This window comes from Musca vetustissima, unplaced genomic scaffold (genome assembly GCF_032173495.1).
Source record: "Musca vetustissima isolate MV318-11 ecotype Yass unplaced genomic scaffold, APGP_CSIRO_Mvet_v1 utg50366, whole genome shotgun sequence".
NCBI lineage: Eukaryota > Metazoa > Arthropoda > Insecta > Diptera > Muscidae > Musca > Musca vetustissima.
The window spans coordinates 8,974-29,054 of record NW_026885019.1 but is presented as its reverse complement, the minus strand read 5'-3'; the positions used below and the strand labels follow the sequence as shown (position 1 = coordinate 29,054).

The window sequence follows — 20,081 nt, the reverse complement described above, 5'->3', positions numbered from 1 at the left end:
ATCATATTTTTAATTTTTGGATATTTGTCCATTTCTACATATCTCCAAAAATCCAAACCACTACTTATTGGCAAAGATGTATCAATTCTCATTCTAATTAATTCGTCGTGAAGATCCTCATTCTGCTCCAAAATATCACATGAAAATGGATCGTTGTGGATGGAAAGGATCTTCTAGGCACATAATTACGGCAGCATCTTTTGAAACAATGGATTTTAAGAAGAACTTCTTCCTGCAAGGCGAAAAGCCTTGAAAGACACTTTCTTTTACTTGGCCACTTTACTTCGGCTTACATCAATAAATCTTCACACTCTATCAGATCCAAAAAAGTTTAAAATTTACGGTCATTTAGAGAGTTTTTTCCACCGCGAATTTTTATTTTACAAATTTCACTGCAATATTCATCGTGTTTATTAAAAGTATGTTTTTCGTAAATAATCCCAGCTTATGAATAATAAAGTGAAAACTATAAAACGTAAATTCCTTCTTTAATAAATTGGCTACAAACCCTTCATTCCTTCCTATTATCACATTTGCACCATCGGTACACGAAGAAATAAATTTGATTTTTTTTTCTACAAATTCGAACTGATCCTCACGGACAGCATTGTAAATATTTAATGATCGGGCATGCCCGTGTAGTGATATTAGTTTTAGTATTTCTTCGTGACATTCCAAATTCTCATTAACCGTCCTTACACCTACAATCAGTTGAGATATGTGACTAATATCAGTGGTTTCATCTAATCATATAGAAAAATATTTATTTTTATATTTAAATAGATGATAGATATTTCACGCCTAACTTGAATAAAGTGGTATTCCTTTTAAAAGCTGGCAGCTCTTTTCCAAATATAATATATTATTTCACAATTCTTTGAAGAATAATCCATCATGAAATGGACGTCATTGCTTTGCCAATATAGCTGCTACTACAAAAGAAGCTTTTTTGAAGAAGGCACGTATCTTGAGGCAAATAATAAGTTTTTATCCTCCTCACAGAATCCATCGAGTGAGGGTGGCGAAGCTGGCTCTAATATCGAGTTGACGGGCGCTACACCGAAATCTTCCGAGAAGACTGGGAATTCCAAAAGGAACGCCCGGCCTTCTCGTAAGAGGAAGGCAGTAGCAACAATCGGTAAGGAGCCGCCATCTTATGCAAAGGTTGCCAGAAAGCGTTACAGGGACGAGCTCTGCTATGCAGTAATCGACGAACGTAGCGCATCCGGTAAACTAAAAAAGGAGACGCACGATGAGGTGATGAATGCGGTCAACAAAAAGATCATGGAGCACCTGCGGCAAGGAGGAGAGCCCATAGATCTAAACAGCTGCGAATTCAAAGGGGATTTCTTAATGCTGGAGTTCGAGTCCTCAAAGAGCATAGAGGTCCTCAAGAATTTAGTAGCAAGTATTGCCACCACGGACGAGGCAATAAAATTAAAGCTTGTGAGGAAAAGAGACATCCCTCACCTACAAAAAGCTACGGTCTTCGTTAGAGGTTGGGGCAGCGACTTCTCGACAGAGGACATGCTTGAAGTCTTTGGTCTGCAAAACAAGACACTGTTGGTGAAGAAATGGGAAGTCTTCCACAGGGAGGAGAACAAAGATGGGACCCTCCTTGTGTTAGGCTTGGACAGGTCTTCAATGGCAAGTCTGGCCAAGACTAAAGGCAAAGCCCACTATGTGTCAAACGCTGTCTACTTCAAGATCGGGAAGGCGAGGATCGGAGAAGAAGAAGCCAAAAAGACCAGCGAGGGAGAAAAACCCAACAAAAACGGCGAGGGAGTCGAGGAGAAGATATCTGACTCCCAGGAAGATCGCCTTTTGGATGAAAAATGATTGAAGTCATCCAAATAAACCTCCATCGGAGTGAGACGGCAACAACGGCTCTGATGGAAAAACTAGTTAAAGGTAATATACACATCGGTCTAATCCAGGAACCATGGACTGTTAATAACAAGGTCTCTGGATTAAACCACATAAATTACCAATTATTCTATGCAAATACAGGTTCCCGACCAAGAACCTGTATAATATGTCACAAAAATTTATGCTTTTTATTCTCTCCAGAGTTGTCAACACCGGATGCAACCATACTGAAGCACGGGAATGGGAACATTTACCTGGCATCAGTTTACCTTCCATTTGACTCGCCGATACCACCACCAACGGCGGAGCTGCAACGACTGGTGAGAAGAGCAAAAGAAACAGGTAACGAAGTACTGATTGGTAGCGATGCTAACTCACACCACATTGCATGGGGTAGTACTAATACTAACAAAAGGGGTGAAACCCTCTTAGACTATCTTAATACTAACGACCTAATTACTCTTAACATAGGCAACGAACCTACCTTCGTTAATAGAATTAGAGAAGAAGTATTAGACATAACAATATGTTCAGCGAACCTAATAGACGAGGTACAAGAATGGAGAGTCTCACATGAATATTCCTTCTCGGACCACAGATATATTAGGTTTAAAATCCTAGGGCCACCGCCGAAACCCATATATTTTCGAAACAAGTCCAAAACAAACTGGATAAAATTCGGAAAATTACTCAAAGAAAGGCTAGGGCAACATAACTATGAAAGCCTAAGCACTGACGATATAGACAAAAATGTCAATAACTTAGCGGAAGCAATAGTAAAGTCCTTCGAAGAAAGTTGTCCACTTCGAGAAAGGAAATCTGCCTTCGAAAAACCCTGGATGACAGGGGAGATTCGAAATAAAGGAAAAGAGGTCCGGAAACTTTACAATAGAGCACGACGCAAGAAATCTACAGTATACTGGGACAACTTCCACGATAAGCAGAAAGAATACAACAAAATGACAAGAACCGCCAAACGCAACTCCTGGAAAAATAAAAAAGTTTCTGTCAAAAACCCACACTCAAGCCGAAACGATGGTAGACAGTGAGGGCAACAGGATAGAAACAATTGAAGAAACAATAAGGCTTCTGATGAACGCTCACTTCCCACCGAACCCATCCATAAGTGATGACGCTACGGTAGCAAGGGAAGCAAGATCTGTGGAACCTAAGATTGATGAATCAATGGTACGAGATGCTATAAAGAGCTTCTCACCATACAAAGCGGCAGGGCCAGACAACGTCTTCCCTGCTCTTTTACAAAAAGAGATCGACTATATATCACCACATCTAGCGGCACTCTTTAATGCATGTATAAGGTTTGCGTACACACCAAAAGCTTGGCAGGAAGCCAGGGTAGTCTTCATACCCAAGCCAGGCAAGGCAAATTACGCAGCACCAAAAGCCTATAGGCCAATTAGCCTTACTTCATTTCTACTCAAAACCATGGAACGAACAATCGACACCATGATAAAGAGCAGCATCCCCAATGACACGCTGAAATATAAACAACATGCGTACGTAAAGGGGAGATCAGTGGAAACCGCTCTACATGAGGTAGTACACCACATCGAAGGAACTTTCGATAAGAAAATGTACACTTTAGCAGTCTGCATTGACATCGAAGGAGCCTTTAATAATGTCAGCACCGAAACACTTATCCAATCCTTAGAAGCCTTTAGTGTTGACCAGGAAATTATAGACTGGGTCAACCATATGCTAAGGAATAGATGGATAAACTGTAGCCTGCAAGACATAACTATCAGGGACAAAGTAGGACAAGGGACACCGCAAGGAGGGATACTGTCACCACTCCTGTGGGTCACAACTATCAGTAGTCTCTTAAGGAACTTAACCGAAGATGGTTTTGAACCAGTCTGTTATGCAGACGACGTTATAATACTTCTAAGGGGAAGGAACCCTAACTTACTATGCAGGAAGGCTGAAACGGCGTTAAACATAGCGTTTAATTGGGCAAAGCCGAGAGGTCTAAACGTAAATCCGGACAAAACGGAAATATGTCTCTTCACTAGGAAGACAAAAATAGGACAGTATGAAGAACCAATCTTTCAAAACAAAGTGATAGCAATATCAAATAAAGTCAAATATCTAGGTGTCATCCTAGATAGAAAACTTAGATGGAAAGACCATATACATCAACGGGTCGAAAAGGCCCATAGATGCTGGTCTTTCTGTAGAAGAGCCGCGGGCTCTAAATGGGGATTCAACCCAAAGATGGTACACTGGATCTACAAGAGCGTTATTAGGCCAATTCTAACTTACGCGTCTGTAGTCTGGTGGACAGCAATGGACAAAAAATGTAATGTAAAAACATTACAGAAAGTCCAAAGAACTTGTTGTCTAGGCATATGCGGGGCAATGCGGACAACACCAACCAGGGCACTGGAAACTATATTGTATATACACCCAGTTGACATCCAAATAAAATACGAAGCGGCCATCGCAGCTTTAAGACTTAAAGCCATGAACGAGTGGATCGACAACGGACACCACACACCGCACGAAAACATAGTACAGGCTACGATCGGACACTCAATTAACCACTTCGAGTCAGATCGAATACCTGAAACAAGAGCAATCACATTGTGTGAAATCATGATACCGGACAGAGACTCATGGAACAGCGGAACACTAGCTCATATGCCTCCGGGGAATTGTTGTTACACGGATGGCTCCCGGCTAGCGGGAAAGACGGGACTGGGACTCTTTATTGAAGAACCGGGGACTGAAATCTCACTTCGCCTGCCGGATCACAACACGATCCTACAGGCGGAGGTTCAAGCTATAACGGAGTGTCTAAGATGGTTAAGCTCTAACTCTGGGCATAATAACATAAACATCATGACAGATAGTAAACATGCTATTAAAGCAATAACATCCAAGACAGTTACATCTAAAACCGTATTGGAATGTATAAAAACAATAAATAACTTCTCACGACACGGTCTTGTACGTATAATATGGGTACCGGGTCACTCAGGAGTTATAGGAAACGAGATAGCCAACCAACTCGCCAGACGTGCTACAGACCTAATCAACATAGATGTGAACAGTGCAAAACCTTTCAGCGCTTCACGTCTAGAAATGAGGTCATGGGCGGAAGAGGCGCACAAAACACTCTGGAATAACGAGAGGACTGGAAAAAACACAAAAATCTTATGGGGAGACCCAAATGAGGATAAGACTAAGCAAATACTTACGCTAAACAAGAAAGAACTAAGCAGACTGATAGGCATTCTTACAGGACACCTTAACCTGCAGTCACATTTACACAAGATTGGGTGTTCGGGAAGCAGCAGGTGCAGAGCGTGTGGGGAAGACAACGAAACGTTGGAACATTTCCTATGCCACTGCCCAGCTTTTGCATTCATCCGAACCCAATTCTTGAAAAACGATACTATTCCTGAACTAAATGACCTAAGGGGGTGTGAATGGAAAATACTAAAGGACTTCTGTAAAAACACAGAATTCCTAGAAGAATAGGGAGACCAAACAAAAACTATAAGAATAATTCAAATCTAAATACTTTTCCTTCCTAGAGCGCACAACAGGCCTCCTATGGCTTAAGTGTATGTCCCATAATGGACATGTGGTGGTTCTTTGAAACCACCCCTCTTTTCAAACTAACTAACTAACTATCCTCCTCACAATACTTTTCATACCTTTCATAAAACGGGGTTTAAGATGTACTAGAATTGTTTTTTCCACGTCACTCATCACTTGACAATCCTTGTGACAAGAATAAAAATTTTTCATATTTTTTACCAACTGTGGTGAATTTAATTGAAATGACTTCCATACAATTATTTTACGCATATTTTCATTTTGAAATATTTGGTTGATATATTTAAAAAATATGATGTATTTTTCTTTTTATATGTTAAGTTTAATGAACATAATGTTTTCCAAATATTTAGCTGAAAGTGCTGAAAGCACTATTTAAAGAGCTGAAAATGCTCTTTCTACGCTTACATGCATAACAGGATACTGAATTTTGTTGGTTTCCCAAAATTCAAAAACTGGCTTATCAATCGGTAAATGAATTGGAAAAAATTTGTCTTTTTCATAAATGCTTAATCTCTACAGTTCGGCAATCTAGTTCACTTAGCGGATCGATCTTTCTTGTTCCTTTTTTTAACGGAACTAGTTCCATATAGTTCCTTTACTCCATACAGTTTCTTTGCTCCATATAGTTCCGACTACTACATAGTTCCTTTGAATCTCTTTCTTTTCATACATTCTATACATTATAACACAATTCTTTGAAGAATAATCCATCATGAAATGGACGACATTGCTTTGCCAATATAGCTGCTACATACTACAAAATGAAGCCTTTTTTGAAGTAGGCACGTATCATTTTTATCCACCTCACAATAATTTTCATACCTTTCATAAAACGAGTTTTAAGTTGTACTAGAAGGGTTATTTTTCTACGTCACTCATCACTTGACAATCCTTGTGACAAGAATAAAAATGCCTTCTTATAAAAAAGCAGGGACTGTAACGGTTATAAGTTATATCAAATCAGCCATAAAAAACTGTTATTTTGAGGCTTAAATGAATCATTAATTTTAATTATTTATTATTAACGAAAAATAATGATTGTTATTTTTTTCGTTAAAAATAAAACTCATTTAAGGAGTGCTATTTTTCGTCGAAAATAAAACTCTTTTAAGGAGTGTTTTTTTTCAAAAATAAAAATTATGTGAGGAGATATATCTTTTCCTTCAGAAAATAAAATTTATATTAACATATAGAAAAGGCAAGAAGACGCGTAATAAAAATAAAAAAATGGTTTAGCGTAATCAATCAAATCAAGAATATTAGAGATCTAAAATTCTCTCGTGCGGAGTCCTATTATACCGAACTGTGAGTAGAACCGGCGACTTTACAGTCAAGATGCAGATGCTCTAACTACTAGGCCACATAAAAAGTGAAATCTATATGCACAATTTTTAATTTGAATATCATAAATTATATTTTTCATATTTTTAACCTACTGTGGTTAATTTAATTTATAAGACTGTATTCCATACTATTAGTTTACGCCTATTTTCATTTTGAAATTTTTGGTTCATTTATTCAAAAAATATGATGTAATTTGCTTTTTATATGTTAAGTTTAATGAGCATAATGTTTTCCAAATTTTCAGCTGAAAGATTTGAACGGAGGTCACTCAGCACTAATTTAACAGCTGAACATGCTCTTTCTACGCTTACTTGCGTAACATGAACACAGGGAACAACTTTTGACAATTTGTATTAATATGGATACTGAATTCTTTTGGCTTCCCAAAATACAAAAACTGTATTTTTCATAAAATGATTTCTGTTTTTCGTCGAAATCATTTTCTTCGTCTTTAGTGTCTCTATCTACATTCAGAGAGTTCAAATACTGCCCCAAAAGCGAAGTTTTTGATTGTGATGTCTCAAAAACATCTTACGAAGATTGTAATGTTTCATTACTGCTTGATGGCTGATCATCACAATGCTTATTATTTGTCTGAAATAAAAAGAACAAGTGTAACGAACTTTAAGTGCAATGAAAATACAAGTACATACATGCATCTCCAACTGCAATATTATAACGATCACTTCCTTAAAATAAATTTGAGAACACATTACGAGGGCGGTTCGGAAACTTTTTAGCCTATCAATGAAAAAGAAAGTTGGTTTTTCAAAAATAATTTTATTTTTCAATATAATATCTACAGTTGGGCAATCTAGATCACTTAGCGGATCGAACTTTCTCGTTCCTTTTTTTAAAGGAACTAGTTCCTTAATGTAGTTCCTTTGCTCCATATAGTTTCTTTACTCCATACAGTTCCTTTGTTCCATATAGTTCCGACTACTACATAGTTCCTTTGAATCTCTTTCTTTTGTCGTTCTTTTTGTTTTTACTTTGTTTTTTTCCATATAGTGCCTTTACTCCATACAGTTCCTTTGCTCTTTATAGTTCCTTTGCTCCATATAGTTCCGACTCCTACATATGTAGTTCCTTTGAATCTCTCTCTTTCATCGTTCTTTTTGTTTTTTTTTTCGCTCACATAGTTCCCTGTTGATTTGTTAATAAATGCAAAAAATTGAAAATTATGCAAAAATGAAATGAAACTACAGGACGATGAGAAGAAAATACTTTTTTTATAAATAAATAAAAATATTTAAAAAAAAAATAAGATTTAAATATTTACACAATTTGAAATACGAACGAATGAAAGAGATCAGAAAAAAAGAACGAGAAAAAAAGGAAAAGAAAAAAGAACGAGATCAAAAAGGAACTATATTAATTAAAGAGCTGGAAATAGTTCCGATCGTTCCTTTTTCGGAATAGTTCCAATGAACTAGTTCGTCCCGGAACTACTCAACTCTATTAGTCATCATACTTCGGTTTACATCAATAAATCTTCATACTCCGCTTTTATCTCATCCAAAAAAATTGACGGTGATTTAGAGAGTTGTGCCCACCGCGATTTTTTAATTTTACTACAGTATTCATTGTGTTTACTAAATTTATGTTTTTCGTGAATAATGCCTGCTTATGAGTAATGCAGTTAAAACTATAAAACTTAAATCCCTTCTTTAATAAATTGCCTACAAATCCATCACGCCTTCCCATCCCATTTGAATCATCGGTACACGAATAAATAAATTTGATTTTTTTCTAAAAATTCGAACTGCTCCTCTTGGACTGCATTATAAATATTTAAGGATCGGACATGCCCGTGCAGTTATATTAGTTGTAGTATTTCTTCGTGACTTTCCAAATTCTCATTAACCCTTTGACGTATTCCCACGAGTCTGACTCGTGGTACAATTTCTGTGCCTAACATGATTATGATTCGATTCTCATAATAATAAGAATAAAACTAGTTGATGCCGTGCACAACATCTAATGTAAAATAAATAGTTTTATTACATGCATTCACATTTCGTTTCGTTTTGCGGCTGTTCTTAAGCATCAAACCCGGTTTACTTAGTGCAAGTTGTGTACTAGCGGAAGCGAACTTGTTTGGGCTAATTAATACGCCAAAGGGTTAACGGTCCTTATGAATACAATCAGTTGAGATATGTTACTAATATCAGTGGTTTGATTTAAACATATAGAAAAATAGATTCAATGTGGCCTTTGTTTGTAGGGATGTGTGTGTTTATTTTTTTAGGTAAGCGAGCTTGATTCCTTTCTTGTTGTTTTAAAAAATAAAGACAACAAAATTTTTATTTTTAAAGTGGGTTATGATCACATTGATTACTTTCGGGAAAGGCAGAGAAGACTATAGTTTCGGATTTCGCCACAAATCCTCATCAGTTCTCTTAGTTTTTTGCTTGAAATATTGTCCCAAGGAGTCATGTATCACTCCACTAAACATAAAACCCTTCTTCCCCAATTTTTTACATCCACAACATCAATCCTAAGTACTTCTAGAAAATGCTCTGTTTGAGAATTCTCTAAAAGTCTCAGAAAATGTTGTGGCGCAACATGCAACCATGTGCCATAACTCCACTGTTATGTTATGAATCATAACATAGGTTTGACGTTGTGGATGTAACAAAATTGGGGAAAAGGGTCTTTTCTTTTAATGGAGTGACATATGACGACCACTTCCTTAAAATGAGTTCGAGCACTCATTACGAAGGCGGTTCGGAAGCTTCTTAGCATATCAACAAAAGAGAATAGTTAGTTTTTTCAAAAATATTTTTATTTTTCAATATAATCACCTGAAACTTCAATACACTTAGTCCAACGCTTTTCTAGCAATTCTATCCCTCAAGGTCTTCAAAATTGTTGTTTGCAACTGTATTGCATCTTCATTTGAGGTAAAACGCTTCCTAGGAAGAATTTTTTAGATTTGGGAACTAGCAAAAGTCACTGTGAACTAAATCAGGAGAGAAAGATTGGTGATCAAGCGACTCGTACTTTAATTCTTTGATTTAAGTCATTGTTAAACACTCTTGTGCGCTTGTGCGTTGTCTTGATGATTTTTTTTTTTTTTTGTGTTTAAGCCTGGACGTTTTTCTCGAATTTGTACATTTAATGATCCAAAAGGTTGCAATAGTACTCTGAATTTATTGTTTTACCCTTTTGCGGATAGTCAATCAATAAAATACCGTTGAAGTCCCAAAAAACCGTTGTCATAACCTTAGCAGCAGATTGAATTGTCTTTGCCTTTTTCGGGGCAGTTCCTCCAGCTTCAGTCCATTGTTTGGATTTGTTTCTGGAGTATAGTGGTGGATCCATGTCTCATCAACAGTTATGAAACGAGGCTTAAGTCATTTATTTCGCTTAAAACGATCCAAACAAGCTTGAGAAATGTTTATGATTATGCGTTTTTGATCGACTGTTAACAAATGCGGCGTCCATCTTGCAGAAAGCTTTTTCATCTGTAGTTCTTCATGCAAAATTGAATAGACTCGATGCCCATGATACGAGTATTAGCAATTTCACGCACTTTTATTCGTCGATCATTTAATACCATATTCGTGTCATGCATTTTGCCTACAATTTCTGTTGTTGTTTCTGTTTTTGGACGTCCACTATGTAGTCCATTTTCACTGCTTGTACGACCACGTTTAAATTCAGCAATCCAATTTTTTACTGTTGCATTTGAAGGAGCACTTTCACCTATCACATTCACCATATCATTATGAATTTCTTGTCCCGATGTGTCTTTTTTGAACACCTGTTTCTATATGAAGAAGTTGCCAGATCGAAACAAATTTGAATATGTGTTCATAACAGAGATGGAAGTTTGCAAAACACTTAACTTTTTTCTGTTTATACCGTGCTTTTTGTGTAAGGCTAAGAGGTTTCCGAAGTGCCACTTTAAAGGTGGATGCCACATTATTGCAGGTGTACTGGGAAGCATGGAGGAGGGTCAATAATGGTATTGGTATATTTTATTTGTATGTGGTGATATATTTACGAGATTTATGAAGTCATGGATCGGATTGATTATACACATGTGTTGGAAAACGTTATGGTTCCTTCCGCCGAAGAAATAACCTCGAACACACACCAAAACATGTTAAAGATTGGTTGCGGGAGTCTAAAATCCAACACAATCATCAGATGCAAATGAAAAACCAAACAAGTATAGGCTCTTCCAAAAGGTTCAGGATGCAAGGAATAGTATACCTAATGACCAAATTGAGCATTTTACTAATTCAATGCCTCGTAGATGTGTTCCCGTAATGAAAAATAATGGTTATGCTGTCTATTACTAGAAAATTTTGCTTATTTAAAAGAACAAATCAAAAAATTGTTTAAGTTTTTACCGTGCAAGAATTGGGTCAATTTAGATTTTCATAGAATAATTTTAGTTGTAAATAAATTTAGCTTTTTATACCCTACACAACTATGTTATCAGTGTTTTATAGCTTTGTGCAACCCCAAGAGTTTGTAACGCCTCGAAATATTTGACGATCGGTATATTTAACGATCGTCATATTTCGACTAGCTGAATCGATCTAGACATGTGTCCGTCTGTCCATTATAATTTGTAAACACGATACAGGCCACAGTTATGGACCAATGTTCTCAATATTTTGCATATAGGATGAGTTCTGCCCAATGAAGACCCATATTGTTTTTGGTAAATATCGGTTAATATTTAGGGAATAAAATAGACCAATACTTAATTTTGGTCGGTTTTTCTGGTCGATCCAAAGAATTAGAATGCCTGTTTTGATAAAGATCGGTCAATATTTAGCGGGTCAAATGGCCGAAAACTTATTTTTTTGTGTTTTTCGCGTCGATCTCAACATCACACGGTGAAGGGAATCTGGACAAGTAATTAGAAGGGCTGTCTGAATGTTAGTAATTTCTGTTGACCTCTAATCGGCCAAGAGGTTGCAAACATCGCGAAATATTGCTCAAGCTCAGAATATAGAACCACAGAAAGTAATATTTTCGTGGAAGTTGTGTAGGGTATCATATGGTCGGCCATGTCCGAAATGGTGCACCATTTCTTCATGGATAACTTGTATGGTTCTAGAAGGTGTGGACCGATAAGTCCCATATCCCATCAATATACAGGTATGGTTAAAATATTAGGCCATAGTAGATCATTGAGTCCTATATTCGGACTTGATCTAGGTTTGATAATGATAACATGGGCTGCAATGTTTGGTTCCAATTGGATAGTCCGTTCACATGATATTATAAAATTAATTTTCAGCACAGCCCAGGAGTGTTCCGATATTGCTCATCTTCGAACATGAACTAGACATACGAACAAGGCAAAAACCTTATCAAAGTGTATATACCCTAATTATCCATAAGGCTGAGGGTATACAAATGTACAAAAGGTGTACTTATGTTTTAGCCGATACTGTTTGTTCGTTTTTTAAACAAAGTTTAATATATGAACGAGGTGCTATTAGGATTCATATTATTACCTACAATAAGTTGTAAAAAGTTTAAGACTTTTATGGAACCGTTAACATATTTGATGCAATATATATGACGAAATTATATATAATAACTCTCATATATAATTTTTCCCAAATATAATTTCGTCCAATTTCCTGTAACAAAAACCTCTTTAGACGCAGCTGTTAAGGCAGCAGATTAAATACAATTTTAAGTACTACCAGGGACGTACGCAATTATTTTTATTATTATTTTTTGTACAAAAAGTTTATTTTAACAACGAAAATTCTTATCCACATGTGAACCAACCTCCAAGCATAGTTATATGTGTTTTGTTTTTATTTGCGTGTGTACGATAGTTTGGTGCGGACCACAAATGGTAAACTCATGCAGATTTAAATCTTAAAATTGTGTTTTACATAAAGCATGACCATGTTTTAGATGCAATCAACTCCTTCTTAAATAAAGATGTTTTTTTCTTTTTTATTTTGTTTCTCCTGTGGTCACTAGTCTGTTTGCCGGCTTGTCTGCTCTCAAACGCACATGACCCAGTGAACTTGTTTGGCACGAGCCAACAAACAAAACAAAAAAAAAAGAAATTAACATAAATTGTGACACTACCACTGGTATGTGTACTCTAAGAAAGATGTATTGTTGTTGTATTTTATGTTTTAATCTAGATAATTGGCAAAAAATAGCGTTTTCCTCATGAATGTTTGGAACGTTTTTCTACTCTGATGTTTTTATATCGATCGCTTCTTCATTATTGTATTTTGTTCTTTTCCCATTATTAAGCTGAGCATACATCTCCGAATAATTATATACCAAACATTTTCCGAACAGATCCAAAAGTTTCGATCGATGATTGTAAGGTACCAATCTAAAGAACATATCCTGAAAAAGATTATTCAAATTTAATATACATTCAATTCTAAAAAATGCTATAAAAATAACTTACATTAATAGTATGCCAAAAATATCCTGTTGTGACATTCACCTTTCCCAATGTCCTTATAGCGTCACGGACATAAACATCAGCTGTGGGAACAAAAAGATTACCTCGCCGTAGCCACGTTGAAAAATCCACAAGTTTTGTTGATACAAAAAATGGTGATAATAATTGTACGGTTATACCCAATGGTCTAACTTCATGCTGTAATGTCAGTGTAAAATTACGCATATAGGCTTTGGTGGCACTATAAATTCCACCATAAGGTGTTGGATATGATTCCAAACACGAGGATACATTTACAATGCAACCTTTTGTGTCATTCTTTTCCCACACTCTCACAAAATGTAGGCATAATTCAGTGGCAGCAGCCATATTTACATAATTCATATTCCATAGGAATTTGGAAGGAAGTGACCACATCAGGTCGGGTTTTTCGGTGGCCAAGCCAACATTATTGACTGCAAGAAAAATACAAAAATTATTTTTTTTTCTAAATTTAAAAGAAAATGATTGGTTGTGTGTGCAATTTACTTACCAAGTAAAGCAATTGGTTTTTTAGACAATTCTTCAAATAGTTTTGGATAGATTTCGGGACCATGTGAGAAATCGGTCTGTATTGTAAAAACTTCAACACCAAATTGATTTTCTTTAAATTAAAAAGGCAAATTAAAATTCGAATAAGTTTTTAGACCTGATTACTTACCAATTTCCTTAGCCACTGTTTCCAATTTACTTTCATTTCTAGCAACTAATACCACATTAAATCCAAGTCGTGCCAGTTCTCTGGCATATTCTTTACCAATGCCGTCGGTAGAACCTGTAATAGCTTAAATGGAAGAAATTAATTAAATAAAAGTAAGAAGAAAAATACATCGAAAAGTTTGAGTGGCCCGAATTTGTTATACCCCCTACCCTGTACTGGACATTATATATACACATGAAAAAGTCGGAACCTTTAATGCAGGCTCTGGCACTTTTGATTGTTTGAAATACCAAATTACATGCACCCAGATAGGAGAATTGGAAGCTTTATATAATGGCTACGACAAAACATGGACCTATATTGACAAACAGCTTTTGGTGAGGGAGCTAAATTTTTTCTTTTACAAATGCCCTAGCTGGAAAAAATTATTTGGGGATTAGTTTTTCATAAATATTAAGCGGTACTAAATTTATTTATGTTTTTAAATGAAGATCGACTTTCAAAGAACGAACTTCAATATTAGATTTTATATAATAGTTAATATCCTTAGTCGTAGTTGTTGTAGCAGTTTATATGAATATTGTTCTTCTATTTGATTCAGTCAGGTTCTGTCTCCAAGTTAAGAAATGCAGCTACTTCCACTGGCTGCAACCACAGATCTTCAGGAGTAAGTCGGGTAGATTCGGCAGGGCAATTGAATATGTGTAGACTGCACAATCCTGAACGCTGAACAGCTGACGTTCGTTAACTGCGATGGTGGGTCGTTCAGTGCTGCGGCAACTGCATAGAGCGCTCTCCCTCTAGATCATGCAGATCCTTCCTGACACGCCTGGATGGTGAGTCTTATCCACCATATGATGGTTAGGATGATTGAAGCACCCGAGCAGATACGTCTCCTCAAGAAGATGGTCCACAGGTGCCATGAGGAGGCATCCAATCGCAGTTCTCATGTCGGCGTTCTGACAGGTGTAACACTAGTAGACCACAGTGGTGCCGCATAGCTAACCACAGACTGACCAATAGGGTTCAAGGGTTCAACAAGGTTCCCTTACCTGCGCCCCAACAGCTGCCAGCAAGCGACTTGAGGACCTTGTTCCTACTTTTCAACTTATCGCAGGCATCTGTGGTTTGCACGGATGATTTGAACATGCTGTCGATTCTGACCTCGAGTATTTTGGGGTAGTTGGTGGTCGGAATTGTAAGTTGCCTGAACCTGGGATCCACTGGGTTAGATCGACGGAGCTCATCAGGCCCATTTGCTAGACCAACTGCTTTTGCATAGAGACCTGTCTCTCCAGATAATGCAGATCCTTCTTGGGTGGAGAGTCTTATCCACTATATGATGGTTAGTATGGTTGTCGTCCCTGAAGCACCCGAGCAGGCACTGCAACGAAAGCACATTGCTATGCTGACGTCTCCTCAAGAAGATGGTCCACTGGTGTAATGAGGATGCACCCAGTCGCAGTTCTCATGGCGGCGTTCTGACAGGTCCGAATACTTCTCCATTGCGTAACACTATTCGCAGACCACATTGCTGCCACATAACTAGCCACAGACCGACCCAACGCTTTGTAAGAGGCCAACCAGGTTTCTTTATCTTCCCCGAAGTGCTGCCGGCAAGCGATTTGATGACCTTTTTCCTACTTTTAAACTCATTGCAGATAGATGTGGTGTGCGCGGACGATTTGAACATGCTGTTGAATGTGACCTCGAATATTTTTTGGGGTAGTTGGTGGTCGAAATTGTGTGCTCCCGACCGCACATTCAACGGCATTCTCATCTACGCAGTTCATGTGGTGAATATTGTGATCGGCGACTTCGTGGCGGATATTTTCATATTTCCGCATGAAAAAAGTGATATATACTTACAGAACTCATGTTGATGATGACCAACTGGTTAGCTTTCCCTAATGGTGCGGAGGAGTAATACCTCAAGAGTCTTCACTACGGGTGACAAAAATGAAATCGTCCTGTAAGATTCACCTTTGCTTGCATTCTTGCCTGGGATTAATAGCGGAACTACCCTGCCCATTGTCCAGGCTTCGGGAATGATTTGGGTGGCTATCGATAAATTGAGGACTTTGGTCAGTTACACAACTCCTCACTCGTCCAGTTGTTTTAGAATATACGTTGATATTCTATCGGGGACCAAAGCTTTGGATGACTTTGCGTTACGGATCACACATGCACCATAACCATTGCAAACTGTGGTGGTACCTCCTCGGGGGGAATAGATCTTATATGACGTAGTACTCTTCGCTTCGCCCTGTCGCTCTTGGGAGGCTCGACAAACTGTCGGTTAAAATGACCGCCGTATTTCTTCAAATCAGTCAGAGTTTCTCGTTAAATGTGAATAAGGAGAGGTGTTCTTTGCCATGACAATTGACGTCATTTATCAGACCTGGTGAATCCTGACACTCTACCGTTATTCTGGTGGGGGCATCCTCATTTACCGTGCAGAACGTGGTACTATCAATTTGCTTTGCCAGCACTGTTCCCCACTGGTCATTACCTAGGACGGAATGCCACAACTCATGGTGAACGTTGAAATCCCCTAGACGGTTATTGCCCCCCAATAGGAAATTAATGTTGAGAAAAAACTCGGTTTACAGCTATTAATCGGTGGTATATACACGTTAAGCTCCTTTACCTCGACTGCATTTAACTGCTACCCCCATACATGATATGTATGGGCCAGTAGAGACAAGCTCAAGCGAGAAAGGCCTGTATTGAACAAAGTGGTGCATAAGGAATGCTAGGCCCTCACCACCACTTATGGTGCAATCATTCCTCAGATCGTTGTAACCGTCACAACACTGTAGGCTACAATTTTCATTGAGATTGTTTTCCTGCACCGCCGCGAAAAAGATATTCTTCCGATTCATAAAGTCCACTATCTCGTATATTCTATGGGAAAGAAGACAATCAGCTCTCGTATGGAGGAGGATAAGTTCTCCAAGAATTATACCTATTTTGGAGAATCCCCTTCAGCTTTTCTATGAGGAAGACTTTCAGTTCTTCTATGATAATGTTGCAGACTTTCAGCTCTTCAGTTCTTCTGCGAAGAAAACATTCAGAACTTCTTCTCTATCACCTCTATCCTCTGATCTTGAATGCCGGTCTTGATTTGAGGCTGGTGCGACCTTCCCCTTAACAGATTAATCATATATTTGTTGTCAAGTTCCTTGACGTCGGAAAAAATACATAAGTTTGATCATCTATAATATCGAGAAGATGGCTACATTCTTTCTCGATATGTGAAAAGGGAACAAGATCAATGAAAGGAACGAGATCCTAGTTTCTAACGTCCTTTTATCAGAATAGTTCCAATGAACTAGTTCGTTTCGGAACTATCCAACTCTAGTGGATACACACACTTGTTCATCTCACATTTTGCAAGCAAACACACTACACATGCTTATCAGTCTGTAGTCTAGATCACATCCCGCAATCCTAGCTCAGTGAAATAGTCTTCCTCTCTTCTCTAAAGAATAGCCTCAAAATTAATTTGCTATTAGCTTTAAACCTAGATTGAAATAATTTGACAACTCACCTGCCCACTTGCCAAATTTCTCCGTTAGCGGTATTATTCTCTTCACATATTCATAATAGAATAATAACATTGGTGTTTTGAAACAATAATACAATTTACTCAGACATGTACAGATTCCAATACAAGTAAAAAGTACAAAAATAATCATTCTGTGATGCAATCAACAAAGTGAATCGAACAGCTTCGAATGCAAAAAGCTACTGACGTTGCTTAATTTAAATTCACTGGTCAGCGAGTTGATGTTTTTTTTTAAGAGAAATAAAGTACAATTAAGAATAGAAACGAATACGATCCAAATGATCGAATAGCATAATGTTAATACAAAATTAATTTACACTGTTTTACAAAAATTTTGCGGTGTCGTAATTAATTACCTATTATAAATCTATCGATTTCATGATGTCAAAGATTTAATGAAATTTGTATTCAGTTTTTGTATACAAAATTTTCTAAGAAAGCCCTTTTATGAAAAACTCTATGCTTCACCTTGTCTATAGAAGTCTCCAGCTAGTCCATCAAATGCCGCCTTTGGCAACTTGTCTATAGAAGTCTCTGGCACAGTTTCTTTATATTGCAAATATGTTTGCCAAATTTTCCAGAACAATTATTCAAACTTTCCGTTTAATTTGAATTATAACTACCACATGAATAAGGTAAACCCTTTTCCACATTTTTTTTTTACTTTGGGAAGATGAGGTATTACATGTCCTGAAATCACTAAAAACTTCTAATTCTGCTGGTGCAGATGATGTCCTGTCATCTATACTAAAGTCTTGTGCTTATGATCGGTGCACTATTGAAAATTATAGAGGCTTTGCCAAATTAAGTGCGATTTCAAATTTATTTGAACTTTTGGGTTTTCGAAGAATTTCCCACTTTGATTCTCTATACAATCTCCTTTCCAACATGGCTTTATAAGAGGGAGGTGTGCATTGACAAACCTAATGGAGCTCATGTGTCACCTTCGCAATTAAGTGTTTTTATTAACTATTGATTACTTTATAGGTTTTCATAAACTTGTCTTTGTAGACTCGTTTTCAGATCTTGGTATCATTTGAGATAACAAATTGAATTGAATCATCATTGAATTATGTGTTAATAAAGCTAAATCGTTTCTAAAGCGATGGTGTAAAGAATTTGATGATTCGTATATAACTATACGTCTATTCGACCCACGTTAGAATACGGCTGTGTACTTTGGAGCCCATTTTATAAATATTATTCTAATAAAATAGAATCGGTTCGAATCGGTTAATGACCAGCGATTAATGCTTAGACCAATATTTATTAACTTTTTAACCCGATGAAATAAAATTTAATATTTCCTCCCTTAGAACACGTAATTATTTACCCCATAACTTATCCCTAGTTAGGCATAATTATTAACTAACAAATCCACTTCGCGCTGTATGTGACATTTATAATAATTTATATAACAGAGTATCATTTTTAACGCTTTCATGTAATAAAAAATGTGTTATTCGTCCATAATTGTAATATTGTTGCCATACAATTGCGTTGTAATATTTTTTTGGATGTTTGTCAAAACTATTGTATTAATTTTTATGTCTACCTACTAATATAAGACTGGCTGATGTTAATTCTGTAGCCAGTAATTTTCCTTCATTACTAACCCTCCATAGTCCGAACTATGGGGTGCACTTTATCTCCACGTTATGTGGCGTGGGAACGTTAAAAAAAGAAAAACTCTCTGAAGGTATATAGCAGAATACCAGTTGCAACAAATCTATAAAATACATCCTTCAGCAGGTCGCCACTGGTTTCTACTTTTATCCGTCTCTTAAGGAACTTAATCGAGGAGGAATTTGAAGCAGTCTGTTCTGCAGACTATTTTATAATATTTCTAAAGAAACTAATCCAAACTGACTATGTTGAAAAGTTGTAAAGCTGAAACGCTGGAAAATCGTCTATAATAAGGCGAGGAAGAATGTACAATTCTTACGCTAAACTAAGTTTTTTCCTTTAAGAGGACCCCCCCCCCCCATTCTCGGGGTCAAAAATTTTTTTGATTTAATTCGAATCTACATTAATTCAAGAATGTCCCTACAAAATTTCAAGTGAAAATTTCAAGAACTCTTGAAGATATAGCCGATTTATTGTGTCAGCATCAAATGACGGCTAAAGGTATTCTCAAACTTTAAACGCGTTTTTCTCTTTTGCGAATGGCGGGCACGATAACTCAAAAACTAATAACGCAATCGATTCCAAATTTTTACACGTTTCTCTGTGAGTGTATAGCTATTGTATGAACTAGGATAAAGCCAATTTTTTAACTTGGTTTTTGGTCAAAAATCGGCGATTTTCGAAAAATATTTTTTCAAAGGTCCGCCATTTTGTTAATTTTAGAGCGAGGTCAATAATCCCAGTTCATACGAGAGCCAGAGATGTACTCTTTCTAACACCGTTGGAATTTTCGGATTACGATGTTCCAGTGAGGAGTTATCATGCCCGCCATCAAAAATAAGGACTCTTTAATTACAAAAACAATTACAATTTTTTTTGTAAATTACTTTTCTTCTCTTTTAAATCTTTAAATATATATGTGCAAAGTTACAAACCTTAACAAGCATTGGTATTGATTAACCAGCCCA

The 20,081-nt window shown here is 37.0% G+C and overlaps 1 protein-coding gene across 1 annotated transcript; it reads right to left on the bottom strand.

Annotated features, from left to right (window-relative positions):
• Positions 1 to 7,332: 7,332 nt before the first annotated feature.
• On the bottom strand, positions 7,333 to 17,539 carry LOC133332105 (inactive hydroxysteroid dehydrogenase-like protein 1). Its single transcript, XM_061540486.1, has 5 exons — positions 17,470 to 17,539; positions 13,917 to 14,039; positions 13,749 to 13,859; positions 13,220 to 13,671; positions 7,333 to 7,395 (listed from the first exon to the last, which is right to left on the bottom strand). Exons 1-5 carry the CDS (start codon positions 17,537 to 17,539, stop codon positions 7,333 to 7,335), a joined length of 819 nt encoding a protein of 272 aa, XP_061396470.1.
• Positions 17,540 to 20,081: the final 2,542 nt, after the last annotated feature.

Bases quoted from the DNA above. Each gene is read 5' to 3' on its own strand.
- LOC133332105 (XM_061540486.1), bottom strand. From the start codon at position 17,539: ATGTTATTATTCTATTATGAATATGTGAAGAGAATAATACCGCTAACG. The intron at 14,040-17,469 runs GTGAGTTGTCAA...CTTCCATTTAAG, and splicing joins GAAATTTGGCAAGTGGGCAG to CTATTACAGGTTCTACCGAC. The intron at 7,396-13,219 runs GTAAGTTATTTT...TTTTTATTTCAG, and splicing joins ATTTTTGGCATACTATTAAT to ACAAATAATAAGCATTGTGA.